The sequence below is a fragment of the Ciona robusta genome, chromosome 9, assembly GCF_009617815.1.
Source record: "Ciona robusta chromosome 9, ASM961781v2".
NCBI lineage: Eukaryota > Metazoa > Chordata > Ascidiacea > Phlebobranchia > Cionidae > Ciona > Ciona robusta.
In genome coordinates this window covers 3,106,627-3,120,182 of record NC_143243.1, presented here as the reverse complement: position 1 = coordinate 3,120,182, position 13,556 = coordinate 3,106,627, and the positions used below count along the sequence as shown (strand labels likewise).

The window sequence follows — 13,556 nt, the reverse complement described above, 5'->3', positions numbered from 1 at the left end:
TGGGTGATTTTCTTTTGTTCATTAATCGTTTGCCATTTGAAGCTAACACTCACAACTATTGCCTTTTAAAATGATTTTAAGGGATTTGCACTAATATACATGAATAGACTTATTTTTCTCACATGATAGTGATTTTTTTGTGGTGTAAATAATTGTATCATTATACAGCCTCCATATATTTTCAAATAGTTAAACACTGCTAATATATGAACAGTGGTAGCAGCTCTGAACAAGTTTACAAGTTATATACACATCCATACCTTTCCATTTGGTTCTCTGAAATTCCACTTAGTCATGGTGACGACACTATCATCAACCCATTCGTAATAATTCTGTGTTCGAAGATCATTCATTCCAATCCAAACATCACCACCACGATCTAACAATGGAAAATTACAGAAAAACCTTGGAAGAAAACTTAAAAAAATGAAAATTAATTGGCCTACATTATAGAGACTATTATTAAATTTATAAACACTTGTGTTAAAGAATATATTAAACACTAACCAGCTATTTTAGTGATCACAATTGGGTAGTTAATACTAATGCAACAAATAGAATAGTTATTGTATTGAAAGAACTATAGACACACTATCATATTATCTTTTATTACTTGAATAATTTATTATTAGTTATTATTAGTTAAATCTATTGCTCACAGATATGGGATATTTCCCACAGTTGTATTATAGTAGGGTGGGGGAGGATGGGACACTTTTTCATTCTATTTTTTCGTCCCATTTGGTAGTAACTAGAGAACATTCAAAGAATTACAAAACCGTACCCTCATGACTCCCATAAACAGAATTTCTTATAAATCAGGATATTTGGATATTACGTGCTAAAGGTGACCCGTCTTCCCCCACCCTACTTTTAATACAAGATAGGCCTACAGTGTGTAAACCTCTGGAAAATCTAAGATGTTGGGCAAAACTGTTCTGTTGCCCCAATATTTATAATAATAACTTTATTTGTCTTTCAATTGCGGTCGCGAAGATTTAGAAATATTTTAAACGAAAAGACAGGATACAGCGACAAAACACAGTTGTTAAAATAGCTTACAGTTAAAAAAATATTTACATTTAACTAACAAATATATACATAACATTATAAATTCCGCTAGTAGTATAACATGACAACCTCACATAATGTAATTGCCTACCTCCCTGAGTTATCATTGACTCAATAAAGTCGTTTTCAGCAAGAGATAGAATAGATACAAGGTTAGCACCACGGCTTTGACAGTCAGCTTGCGCATCATGCCAATCCATTGCAACGTTCTTAGGCGAGAAATAATAACAATGGTCCTTCCATGCTTTCCAGTCCTTGTCACAGCGATATACTAAACAATGAAAATAAAAATAGTATTAACATTCTATGTCATCACGATGTTACTGAATACTAACCACTTCCATCAAACTGCATTGATAAATGTGAAGCTGTAAAACTGTGAAATATAAAAAGGTAAAAATAAAAAGGAATAGAAATTAATTATTTTATGTTTAAAGGTGATAATTACTGTTGTGTGCTGGTTAGATAAAAAAAAGCTCGTGATTTCTGATAGAGCTACTTATACACAATTTTTTATCCTTGCGTAGTAGGATAACAATATTATTTATCTTTGTGTGGCTTAATGGGTACTTTGTATCATACACCTCTGCACACTTGCCAGTTATTTTGTATGTAACCCAGTGGAATTTTATTTCTTGTTATATAGTGGGGTGGGGTAAGATGGGACACTTCAGCACATAATATCTAAATATCCTAATCGTGTTTAAAACAATTAACAAGAGTATATGGGAATCGTGAGGATACTGTTTTATAATTCTTTGAATATTCCATGTTTACAACTAAATGGGCCTAGAAAATAGAATGAAAAGGTGTCCCATCTTCTCTCACCCTACTATATGGTTTTTATTTAGAAAGGCATATTATTGACTAATGGTTTGTAACGTTTTCTTCAAACAAATATTGACAGTAAGAAACATAAAAACAAAATACAGCCATGCTTTAACTTACTCTTCTGATTTTATTCCATTTGCAAATGAACCAGTATATGAAGATTGACCCGTTACTTTGACAACATTCACTGATCCACCATGTTGGTTTGTAACTCTACCTGCATGTACAGCAGCTGGACACATAGCAGAACTCTGTAATTATAAAGTAATAATAATAATTATAACTTTATTCGTATATGCGATTTCGGTAGACAAGATTAAGTAAAAAAGCAAAAAGAATCAAAAACAGAGGATATAGTGACAAAACAACAGTTGTTAAAACAAGCTTATAGGTAAAAATATTTACATTATTTGGAAGAAAATAAGCGTGGTCGCTATACTTAATACAAATACAAATTAACTTTGCAATTGAGCTGAAACTTTAAGTATATAAATTAAATAACGATTTTCTGGCTGTCTGTATGAGTTATTTTGTTGTAATTTGACATTTCAGTCAAGTCCAAAATGCTTTTTCGACAAAATTTACTTTGCTGATCAAGTTTTAACACCCATTCAGGTCGCTTTCATCATTATATTGCTTCTGACAAATGGACTTGTATAAAAAAGCTGGTAGCAATAATACATATGCAGTTTAGCCAAATTTGGGGTATTCAAAAGCATTAATAAAACTAAATTGGTCAGGCGGGTTTTATTTATTTTATCCGAACAAAACATTGAGTGACTATCTGTGGTGCTATTAATGCTTCTGTTATTATGATCACTTTAACAATCAAAAATGGTGTTGTAGCTCTGTGGGTGACTGTCTTTTGTTTATTAATTCTTGCCAATATGAACTACACATTCTGGACTTGACGTGAATCAAAACAAAATTTTTACCTCAGTATATGTTGTTGTTCCATACACCACACCACGTGAAGTATCTTCAACACAACCAGATGGACAATCAATCGTGTATGTGGTGTCTTCGACCTCTGTTGCTCTGTCTGTTTTAAATGCACACTAAATATTATATATGCAGTGGCGCACCCAGGGGGGGGATTAGGGGGACCAGTCCCCCCCCCCTTTTTGATATCAATAAATGGTTAACAAGCGTCACAGTGTAAAATTCGAGAATTGGTTGATGGGAACGCATCGGCTCGTGCAGTCGTCTGCCTGAGTGTATGTGTGAGTGTGTGTGCGTGCGGGAGGTTACGTGTGTTTTGGCAGGCATGGAATCAGTTGACCTTAAACGGCCGCGAACTCGTCCCTCGTTAAACGATGCTACGTTACACGCCGCGAACTCTTCCCTCATTAAAGGATGCTACGTTACAGGCAGCGAACTCGTCCCTGGTTAAACGATGCTACGTTACACGCCGCGAAATCGTCCCTCGTTAAACGATGCTACGTTACAGGCAGCGAAATCGTCCCTGGTTAAACGATACTACGTTACACGCCGCGAACTCTTCCCTTATTAAAGGATGCTACGTTACAGGCAGCGAACTCGTCCCCCGTTAAAGGATGCTACGTTACACGCCGCGAACTCTTCCCTCATTAAAGGATGCCACGTTACAGGCAGCGAACTCGTCCCTGGTTAAACGATGCTACGTTACACGCCGCGAACTCTTCCCTCATTAAAGGATGCTACGTTACAGGCAGCGAACTCGTCCCTGGTTAAACGATGCTACGTTACACGCCGCGAACTCTTCCCTCATTAAAGGATGCTACGTTACAGGCAGCGAACTCGTCCCTCATTAAAGGATGCCACGTTACAGGCAGCGAACTCGTCCCTGGTTAAACGATGCTACGTTACACGCCGCGAACTCTTCCCTCATTAAAGGATGCTACGTTACAGGCAGCGAACTCGTCCCTGGTTAAATGATGCCACGTTACACGGCCGCGAACTCGTCCCTCGTTAAACGATGCCACGTTACAGGCAGCGAAATCGTCCCTCGTTAAACGATGCTACGTTACACGGCAGCAACTCGTCCCCTGTTAAACCACACTATGTTACACGGCCGCGAACTTGCCCTCCCATTAAAAGACGCTACATTACACGTCGTGAAATTGTCCCCCCCCCCCTTTATTTCCGTCTCACTGTATATATGACAATCAATTTTGTATGTGGTGCGTTCAACTTCTGTTGCTCTGTCTGTTTTAAATGCAAGACTGAGTTTTGAGCAACCGCTGAATTTGAGTTCCTGCAGTTGCAGTTATCTGTTTTATCCATGAATTCACATAACCTTGCTTAAAAAAACAGAAATTACTGAACAATTTTAGAAACCATGTTTTAGTTAACTGTCTAAAAAGGTCAAAATAATTGTTACGTAGATGCATCTCACCAATGTCATAAAGAATTTGAATTAAAACTGCCCAACAACTGCTGTTTATCTTTTATTATTTGTTTGTATTGTGGGCTTAGAAGAAGGAACAAGTCAACTTAAGTTATGTGATTCAGTAACATATATAGTAATCATGGGATCACGTGGTAATGTGGTATTGTCCAATTGTCAGTTGGCCTGTTAAAGAAATGACGCATTTGCTTCACTTTGGGTTACTGGCGCATTTTTAGTAGCACTATGCTGTATGGAATTTAAATTATTGTGTCATTATATTCTATGATGTATGTGGTACTACTAAGGTCCTACTTCCTGTCACACTATGCATGCTTGGATTTGGATAACAGTTACACATCACCGCAGTACCCTGATGCATTTTATTTGTATACCTTTTTTTGTTGTAATTTTTACTAAAACGCAATAGCTTATTTAGAGTTAGACATACAGCTTTTTTACATAGTTATAGCATACATGGTATATATCATATGTATTATACATAGTATAAATCATACATACCAGAGCATGAGTATCGCTGATTAATATAACATCCATTGATTTCAAATTGCATCCTGATAGTTCCCACCCACTTCCGTGGTTGAACACGAACATACATTGTTGTTATTGGTTCACGGAGAATGTCGGTAAACTCACTTCCTTGACCATCTAATCCATTGAAGATCTATCGCAAATGAAAGATATAGCAACGGGAATTAATGAATGAATGATTTTAACTTCTTCTTCAGGCGGTGGGGAAATGTCAGTTGTTGAAACACTGGATTCTGTTTTACACACACCTCGTGCCCGCTTACAATTACCAGGTAAAGTCTTGCCCAAGGACACAATGGTATTGAAAAGTTTGTAAAACTATGATACATATACTGTTTAGTTTCCATAGTTATCTGTAGAAAAAAATGAGAAGGACTATTAAACATATGGGGTTTGCAAAATGAATTAGAAAAAAAGTTTGTGTAAAGAACTCAAGCCAAACTCTGGTATATACATAACATTTACTCACATGTTCATCTCCATTCTGTGATTTATATGTTGAGAAATTAATTCCATCATCACTGAATTGGAAAACATACTGAGATACATATGTTGCTGTGTTTCCGTACATGGTGATGCCAGATACCTGATTACAAATATCTTAATACAGTATTTAAATAACACCGGTAATGATCAATGTACGGTAATGATCATTTATTTATCCTTACTGTTAGGACAAAAAAAGGTATCATATGTAAATTTGTGGGTGAAAATGTTAGGTGATTTTCTAGTTGTTTTAGTGTATGGCTGAAAATTTATACAACCCATAGGAAAACACTGGGTTTGAATCATTTTTTAAGTATCTTGTCTAAGGACACATACATCCACAATGGTAGCTGCGACGGGACTTAAACCTGTAACCTCTAGTTCAAGGGAAGTCGCGCTAACCACTGTGCCATGGCACAAGTTAGTATCCTCCATTTACAAAGCGATGCTTTAACAACTGTGCTATGGTGGTGGTTAACGGTAATAAAAAACTGCATCTTATGTACTTGCAAAAAAAACATGGCTACATGCTCACCTTGTAGTAAGAATCAAATTGTACTTGAACCCACTGAGCTGCGTTTACAGTTAAAGGTGTCCATCCAGCGGCAACATAACCTTTATATAAGCAAACACTTTTAAATGCAGCAATGCATTGTTATTCCAATATAGATCTAATGTTTAGCTAGGTAAAACACTGATAAAGGCAACATTAATAAAGATATCAAATTGTTGATATGCAAAATAAGCCGGAATAAAATGAAATTTATTACACATTTTATATTACATATTACATGGTTTAAATTATTTCCATTAGCAACAGTTAATATATTAAATCCCACATTGTTACATATTGATGGTTGAAATTATGCACTTACTTGGGCAAACAGGTACTGTACAGTAAGTCCACCTAACATTAGGATCTGTAGTGTAACACCATGGACCTTTTTCACCATCAGGATTCCTGCAGAAGTTGCTCACTAAACCAGAGTCTGGATAATTCTGTGGTGTTCTGGGAAAAGAAAGTATCAATGTAGGAAAAATTTCAATGTTATATTTAACTTGTGCGTGATTTTTTACTGAAAGTTTAGGCAATAAAGAACATACGTATCTTTAGTTGTTTTTTATGTGCAGCTTAAAATGTTGGCAACCCCCTAAACTTCAAAGACTAGCTGGGTTTGAGAAAATGGCGTTTAGATTGTTGATTAAGGGCACATACATCAGCAATGGTTACAGGGTTGGGCCTCAAACCTACCCAAAAACTGAGAGGCACCCAAAAAAAGAGTAAACATAGAATTATTTTTAAAAACACATAAATAGGAAACCTGTCATGTGAATGGGGAGTTTGAGACGACCATTTCTGGCAAACAGTTCCATCTTGAGTCTTTGAGATCCAACCCCTATAACTTTCTCCATCATCCTTTGCATTAGCAAGACATTCGGCTACAAAAATGGAAAAATTATAAAAAAAAATTGAAATTTGTTTTTGTTACATCATTTTTTAATAATGTAAACAAATGAAGTTTTTTGGTTTATACTTTAGACTAACAACGGTGATTTTATTGTTAAAACGCAATTAGTATTTCCTACAAATAGACAATAGATTTTTTTTATTAAAAAAAAGTCTAGATTTAACAGGTTTTAAAATGAGTATGAGTCAATTTATCTTTTTTACCATTTCAGTATTTATATTTATTTACCTTTTCTTTAATTTAACCTTTTTAACATTATTTTTAATTCATCATTTTAGTGTTAATCACCCACCCTTATCTACTGGAGGACGAGCTTGTTTTGCTTCCTTTCCTTGAGCAAAAGAAGATGCCGAGATCATGTTGTCTTGAATATAGCCCGAGTTCATTCCTATCTTGAACAAACACGCTGTAAAAATATGAAGTTTATATCTGAGTAAATGTTTTTAACTGTAAGTGTGTTTTCACAACTGTTGTTTTGTCGCTATATCCTATCTTTTCATTTAAAAAATTTTAAAATCTCCGCTACTGTAAAGGAAAAGACAAATAAAGTTAATATTATTATTAAATCAGTAAATTCTCAATTACTTACGAAATGGACCAGCACAGTACAAAAGTTTTGCTATTTATTTGTTTTATGCCCTTATGCCTAAATTTGGGACACTGTACGGATTGTGTCTTTACACACACTTTTGTTTCTATTAGAAGTTTAACTTGAAAATAATTAAACATAAAATGGCTTGTTTGTGGGCTTGGTGTAGCGACCACGCTTATTTTCTTCCAATTAAATGTAAATATGTTTTTAACTGTAAACATATTTTAACAACTGTTGTTTGGTCGCTATATTTTGTCTTTTTGTTCAAAATATATCCAAGAGAGAAATAAAATTATCATGGGTTAACAGCATATACCACTTACATGCCCGACACCCAATATATTCTAATCTCAACGCGATGTTGTCTTTTGATTCAACTGGATGACACCTTACATGGCGGGCAATGATTGGTCGTGGGAACAGGTTAGTAACTTGTGTGTCTTGGTCAGAATTTCCATTAAAAATCTAAAAATTTGAAGATTAAATTTTATATTTGACTTAAATTGTAAGAAATACAAACAATTGGAAAATCTAAAAAGATTTAATTCTATATTTGATTTAAATTGGAAAAAAATAATAAAAATTGGAAAATTTAAAAATTTAAATATTTAATTATTTATTTGATTTAAATTGTAAAAAAATACTAACAATTGGAGCTCCTGTTGAATCTGAGAGCCATTCCCAATCCACAACTGCTGCTCCTACATTATCTGGATCTTGACTGTAAGCTATCTTGTATGTTTTCACCCATTGGCGTTCTGTATACTGAATAAGACCATTTCTTCCCTGTAATAATAAGTGTAATAATAATTCTTCCTTCTAATAAAATAAAATTAAAGCTTTATATACCAGAAGTTGCAACCACGCTTATTTTCTTCCAAATAAATGTAAAATTTTTTAACTGTAAGCATGTTTTACCAACTGTCGTCTTGTCGTTATAGCCTTTTTTTCGTTTAAAACACTTTTAAAAACCGTAATCTAAGAGACGAATATAGTTATTATAAGTAAGAGAAAACTACACTTTCACCATTACATCCTCACACACCTGTGTTATAATTCCTTTTAACTCATTGTGAGTTTCAAAGTCAACTTGAAGATACGGATTCGGATCGCCCCCTTTCGGGGTCCAACAACCATGTCCAGTGCCGAACGCATGATCCTGCTATAATTCATTCATTTGTTAGTAGTGTGTAAGGTTCATAAAAAGAAACATAAATTGAAAACTGTTGTTTGATCCATAGCTAAACATGCTTTCCTAAACAAAGAGGTTTGCTGTAGATTTTTTAATTATCTCCAAGGGGGTCTCATAAATAGGTTACATATGTGGTGCCTTAAAAAGCGGGGACGAGGTATGAAACAGAACACCTGAGTTATAACGACTGCCTTTGTGAGGAAAATACGATACATTCATTTAACAGAAACAGGTAATATAAAAGGAAGCAATCCTAGAAACTAGAAAGTTTAGAAAATGTCATAGACATGCAAAATGCACTAAAGTAGTGACTGACTAAAAACAGCTAAGATTTTTAACTTTAACGATAAAATAAGAATAATAACTCTAACATCCATATACTCCAATGCATTAAACATTTACATCGATAATAATAACATCTGCCGGTGTGTTCAACCTCCCACGAGATGCATTGAAATATACACTTGCAACTGATGATGCTGTTATTGCACTGTCAGGTATTGCACCACCAAATTCAACACCAAGATGTCTAAAAACACAAAAAATTAAAAGAATATTTTTTTTAAGGGAAAACCGCCAAAAAATTACATTGGTTTAAAAAAGCAAGTAAGATTTTAGCGAATGTTTTAGCAAGATTTTGGCGAATGTTTTTATTGTAGGAAAATGTTTTAACAAAATTTAACTAACTTAAAATTGTATGAAAAACTACAATAAAACTATTCTATTGGTTATAAAAAAAAACAAGCAAGGTTTTAGCTACTGTTGGAAAATTTTGTAAACTGAATTTGACTTAATTAAACAGCATAAAAATCTACTATAAAACTATTTCACTGATTATAAAAACAACAAGCAAGGGTTTAGCGAACGTTTTAGCTTTAGCACATTTTTGTTTCTGTTTAAAGTTTAACTTAATTAAAATAAATGTTTTGTCTGTCCGCTAGGTGTAGCGAGGTGTAGTTATTTTCTTCCAATTAAATGTAAATATGTTTTTAACTGTAACCGTGTTTTAACAACTGTTGTTTTTCCACTATCCTGTCTTTTCGTTTAAAATATTTCTAAATTTTCGCTGCCGATATCCAAGAGACAAAAAAAAGGTTCCTAATGCTATTATTATTATGTGTTATTTTAGGTACTGTAGGAAAATGTTTAAACAAAATTTGACTTACTTAAAACAGCATGCTTCATTGCTTTTGCAGTCCGAGTCTGTTACATCAGTTCCAATGATACTGTTTGTTATGCCAGTCTTTTCACACATGTAATGTCGATAGCTGTAACAATCAACATCATTCCACCTTCCAGTTGCAAGGTAAATTTCAAGACAATCTTCATCACCGGAATTATTTGGCTCACCTGAGCGAAAAATCGAAAAAAATTTTTTAGTTACAAAATTAAGTTAAATTATTTTTTTTCATTTTTTTTTGTTACTAATGTTTTCATATCATAATAATTATTTTTATTTTCGAATACAGTAGCAGGGATCAAACTGATTAAAACAGGGAAGAGAAGGGAATTATAAACATATTAAAAATTGTTAAAAATTTGCTATACCTAAAAATTAAGTAAAAGCCACTTTAGTTATAAGTTCTATATTCTTTTAAAATCCCCTTATTTGATTTAAAAAAAACAAACAAGAAAACATTTCCGGATTAAACGCTTACCGTCGTTCCAGTTCAAATAATTAAATGGTGAGTTATCCGACCACATCCAACCCTGGTCAATCACATTAGCAATATCGTGTTTCCAGCTGTTGAAATCATTTCCACCAGCCCATAAGTCAGCCACTGTAGGAATTTCTCCAACCACCCCTGTAATAACATGTATATTGTGTACGTATTGAAGTATAAATTACCATTGTGGGCATATGTATCCTTGGTTAATGCACTTAACGGCAATTGCTCCAACTCAGTGGTCACTAATGGGTTGTCCAAATTATCACCATACATAAAAATCCCCAAAAAATAATCATCCAAAAAGTAACCTGCATGGTAAATCGTAAGCTGGCAGGAGGTGTAGGAAACAGAACACCCATGTTATAACGACTATAGTTTTCTAGCCACCCAAGGATAAAGTAAGTTATCAGCATCATATTAGTTCATATATTTAATGAATAATTGGCACATTTTTATCCTTATAAACTGGCGACTGATTTTTCAGACTTTTTAAAAAAGTTTTTTTTTCATTTTTACTCTTATTTGACAATTTAAATAATTCATTAGTGACTACTGGGCTGAATTATATTTAAGCCTAAAGACACACAACCACACTGGTGGCAGCATCGAGCCATGAACTTTGTATTCTCTGGGTAAGAGGTAAGTCCTATGTAACCACTACTTTCATGCCAAGAATTTTGATTTAATGAACCTACTTGATAAGAAAGCTTGTTCTTTTGGTGTGTTGATTGACACCAAGTCACCACCTTGATACTGGCAAGCAAACCTAGCATCAAACCATGTGCGCAACTGCAGTGCATTAACCTTGAAATATTTACAATGTTACTTAGTGGTGAATTTGCAAATTGGAATATAATAATAATAACTTTATTTGTTTCTTCCATCAGGGTGGTGAAGATTTTAAAATATTTTAAACGAAAAGACACATACTTACACTAAAAATTATAAAACAGGCTTACAGTTAAAAACACATATTTACAGTTAATTGAAAGAAAATAAGTGTAACTAAATGCTATACAACAGAGTAAGCACATATTATTTAAAACAATTGATTTTCTTGCTATTTAAAAAAGAATCATTCTTGAAACGTATTATTCACATTTTTCAATTTGAGGTAATTAAATTAAAAAGCGGAAAACAAATTTTTAACAAGATCACTATAAAGGTATTTTGTAAAAAAAATAAATTAAAATATTTTTAAACAAGCTTAAAATACATAGATAAAATATACTAAACTTACCAAGTAACATTGGTTAGATTCCGGATCCGAGAACCAGCCATTGCCACCACATTTTTCAACGTCTGTTGGATCTATATAGAAACAAGTAGAACAAAAATAATTTTCTGATAGATAAACATAAACATAACAAATTCTTACCACCAGTGGGAGGTAGAGTGACTTCATGTGGAGAAGTGGGGACTAAAAGGAAAACAATTTTTTAACCAAGATCCTAAAAACTATTTTTTAATGTAACCAACGGGCAATGCATATTTAGACTTTTTTCTAATAAGGCTTCATTTTTATAGCTAAAATAAGAAGTAAATGCTAGTTTAGTAGTTAAATATGATTATATACATACTAAACTTGGTATATAACAATTGAGTAAAATCAAATGTCAAAATGCCTTTATTAAGATTTTTACCTACTTTAGTACATACATGTGTACAAAAACTACAATGATTCATGTTAAATATCACGGTTACGTTTGTTAATGGAGAAACTCGCATTAAATTATTGCACAACATATTATTATGCGTCACTAAGCTAACAAATGGAGGCAGCACCGCCATGAGTTGCATTCATCAAACATTGAGTTGAAATTAAACAAACAATAATCAAAGCTGTGCATGGTACCAGGTATGTCAATTAACCGACGCCCACTGAGCACAGACATTGTATGTTAATATTACATCACATTAAATGTCAGCAACTTATGAATAACTGCCCAATTTTTTTTGATAGGAATATAAGATTTTTAACTTATATGAAAACCAATATTTACCATGTAGGATATATTTTTTGTTTATATAGTTTTTATGTGCATTTTAGTGGTAATTCCTGTTTCTTCATGTTTTAATGGATATGGTCTCGCCTTTGTGATTATAAAGATATAAATAAATTCATGTTATTTAATACAAGAAAATGTCACTGTAAAAATGCACTAATGCAAAAAAGATATTTGGTAATCAATCCTGTTAATGCAAAAGTTTTATTTACTATCTGGTGTGTTAATTATTAATTCTTACTTTCTGGTTTCTTGCAGACAAACGTGTAGAGTTCAGTGCAAGCCACATCAATCCATATACCAATATCATTCATCTTAACGCATGGTTGGTTGGTGGGGCGTGTAAGATCCCAATTTCTGAATGGAGAATCATTTCCATCCATCCATATATATGAACCACTTGTGTAAGTTAAGCCGATCCAACTGTCTTGCGTAACATGACCTAAAAATGAAAATAGTGCAACTAGTTTTTTATTTTAATTTTTTTATTCTTTATGGGTGAGGTCCTTGTCAAGAACGTGAGATTTAGGCCAGATTTGGCCCATTACCCCAATGCATGGAAAGCCCATTTAATTGAAACTACTTACATTTGTATAAAGAAAAAAACTTATCTACAAAACATGTTACTATTTGAGTTAATAATAACATAATATAATAACTAAATTTGTCTCTTCGATTACGGTAGCCAAGATTTAAAAATATTTAAAATAAAAAGACAGGATATAGCGACAAAGCAACAGTTGTTAAAACAAGCTAACAGTTAAAAACATATTTATATTAAATTAAAAAAAATAAGCGTGGTCGCTAATATAGGTCGGTAATACTTGAAAACATACATGACATAAACAGTCACTATATTTAAAAAAAAGAATTTTCTGTAGTAATGAATAAGTTATAATCAATTTAACAGCAGTATTATTCAATCTTAAATGTAGAAGCAAGTATAATAATACTAACTCAGATAAGTTATTATGTTAATGAAAACTGATTAGGATACATACCAACTAAGAAGCTGAGTTCTGTTTCATTAAACACGCTTGTTAACGTCGCTCCACTTTTGGCACAAAAACTTTGAGCATCAGCCTGTTGTTTCTCAGCATCACCAATGAAATAACAATTGTTGCCAAAATGTCTCCAGCCCGAGTCACATGTTCCAGAAACAGCTTAAAACATTAATGATTTTGCGTTGGACTAACTAATTTAATTAGTATGTAGTAGGGTGAGGAAAGACAGGACACCTTTAGCACATAATATCCAAATATCCTGATCGTGTTTTAAATAATTGACAATGGTCTATGGGGGTCGTGAGGATACAGTTT

General features: G+C 33.3%; 1 protein-coding gene across 1 annotated transcript in view; it reads right to left on the bottom strand.

The window, feature by feature from the left end:
- The window catches only part of LOC149730877 (uncharacterized), a gene marked incomplete at its 5' end in the record, with an annotated part of 33,280 nt that overhangs the window by 14,885 nt on the left and 4,839 nt on the right, over positions 1-13,556 (bottom strand). The window contains 22 exons of the mRNA XM_089885525.1: positions 261-379; positions 1,163-1,342; positions 1,407-1,447; positions 2,020-2,153; positions 2,838-2,944; positions 4,793-4,955; positions 5,292-5,408; positions 5,844-5,923; positions 6,184-6,317; positions 6,631-6,748; positions 7,070-7,183; positions 7,693-7,834; positions 8,018-8,155; positions 8,415-8,531; positions 8,964-9,090; positions 9,728-9,911; positions 10,220-10,366; positions 10,927-11,035; positions 11,472-11,542; positions 11,610-11,651; positions 12,479-12,679; positions 13,239-13,400. Coding sequence (XP_089741651.1) covers positions 261-379; positions 1,163-1,342; positions 1,407-1,447; positions 2,020-2,153; positions 2,838-2,944; positions 4,793-4,955; positions 5,292-5,408; positions 5,844-5,923; positions 6,184-6,317; positions 6,631-6,748; positions 7,070-7,183; positions 7,693-7,834; positions 8,018-8,155; positions 8,415-8,531; positions 8,964-9,090; positions 9,728-9,911; positions 10,220-10,366; positions 10,927-11,035; positions 11,472-11,542; positions 11,610-11,651; positions 12,479-12,679; positions 13,239-13,400 — 2,747 coding nt within the window. The remainder of the gene's footprint in view (positions 1-260; positions 380-1,162; positions 1,343-1,406; positions 1,448-2,019; positions 2,154-2,837; positions 2,945-4,792; positions 4,956-5,291; positions 5,409-5,843; positions 5,924-6,183; positions 6,318-6,630; positions 6,749-7,069; positions 7,184-7,692; positions 7,835-8,017; positions 8,156-8,414; positions 8,532-8,963; positions 9,091-9,727; positions 9,912-10,219; positions 10,367-10,926; positions 11,036-11,471; positions 11,543-11,609; positions 11,652-12,478; positions 12,680-13,238; positions 13,401-13,556) is intronic.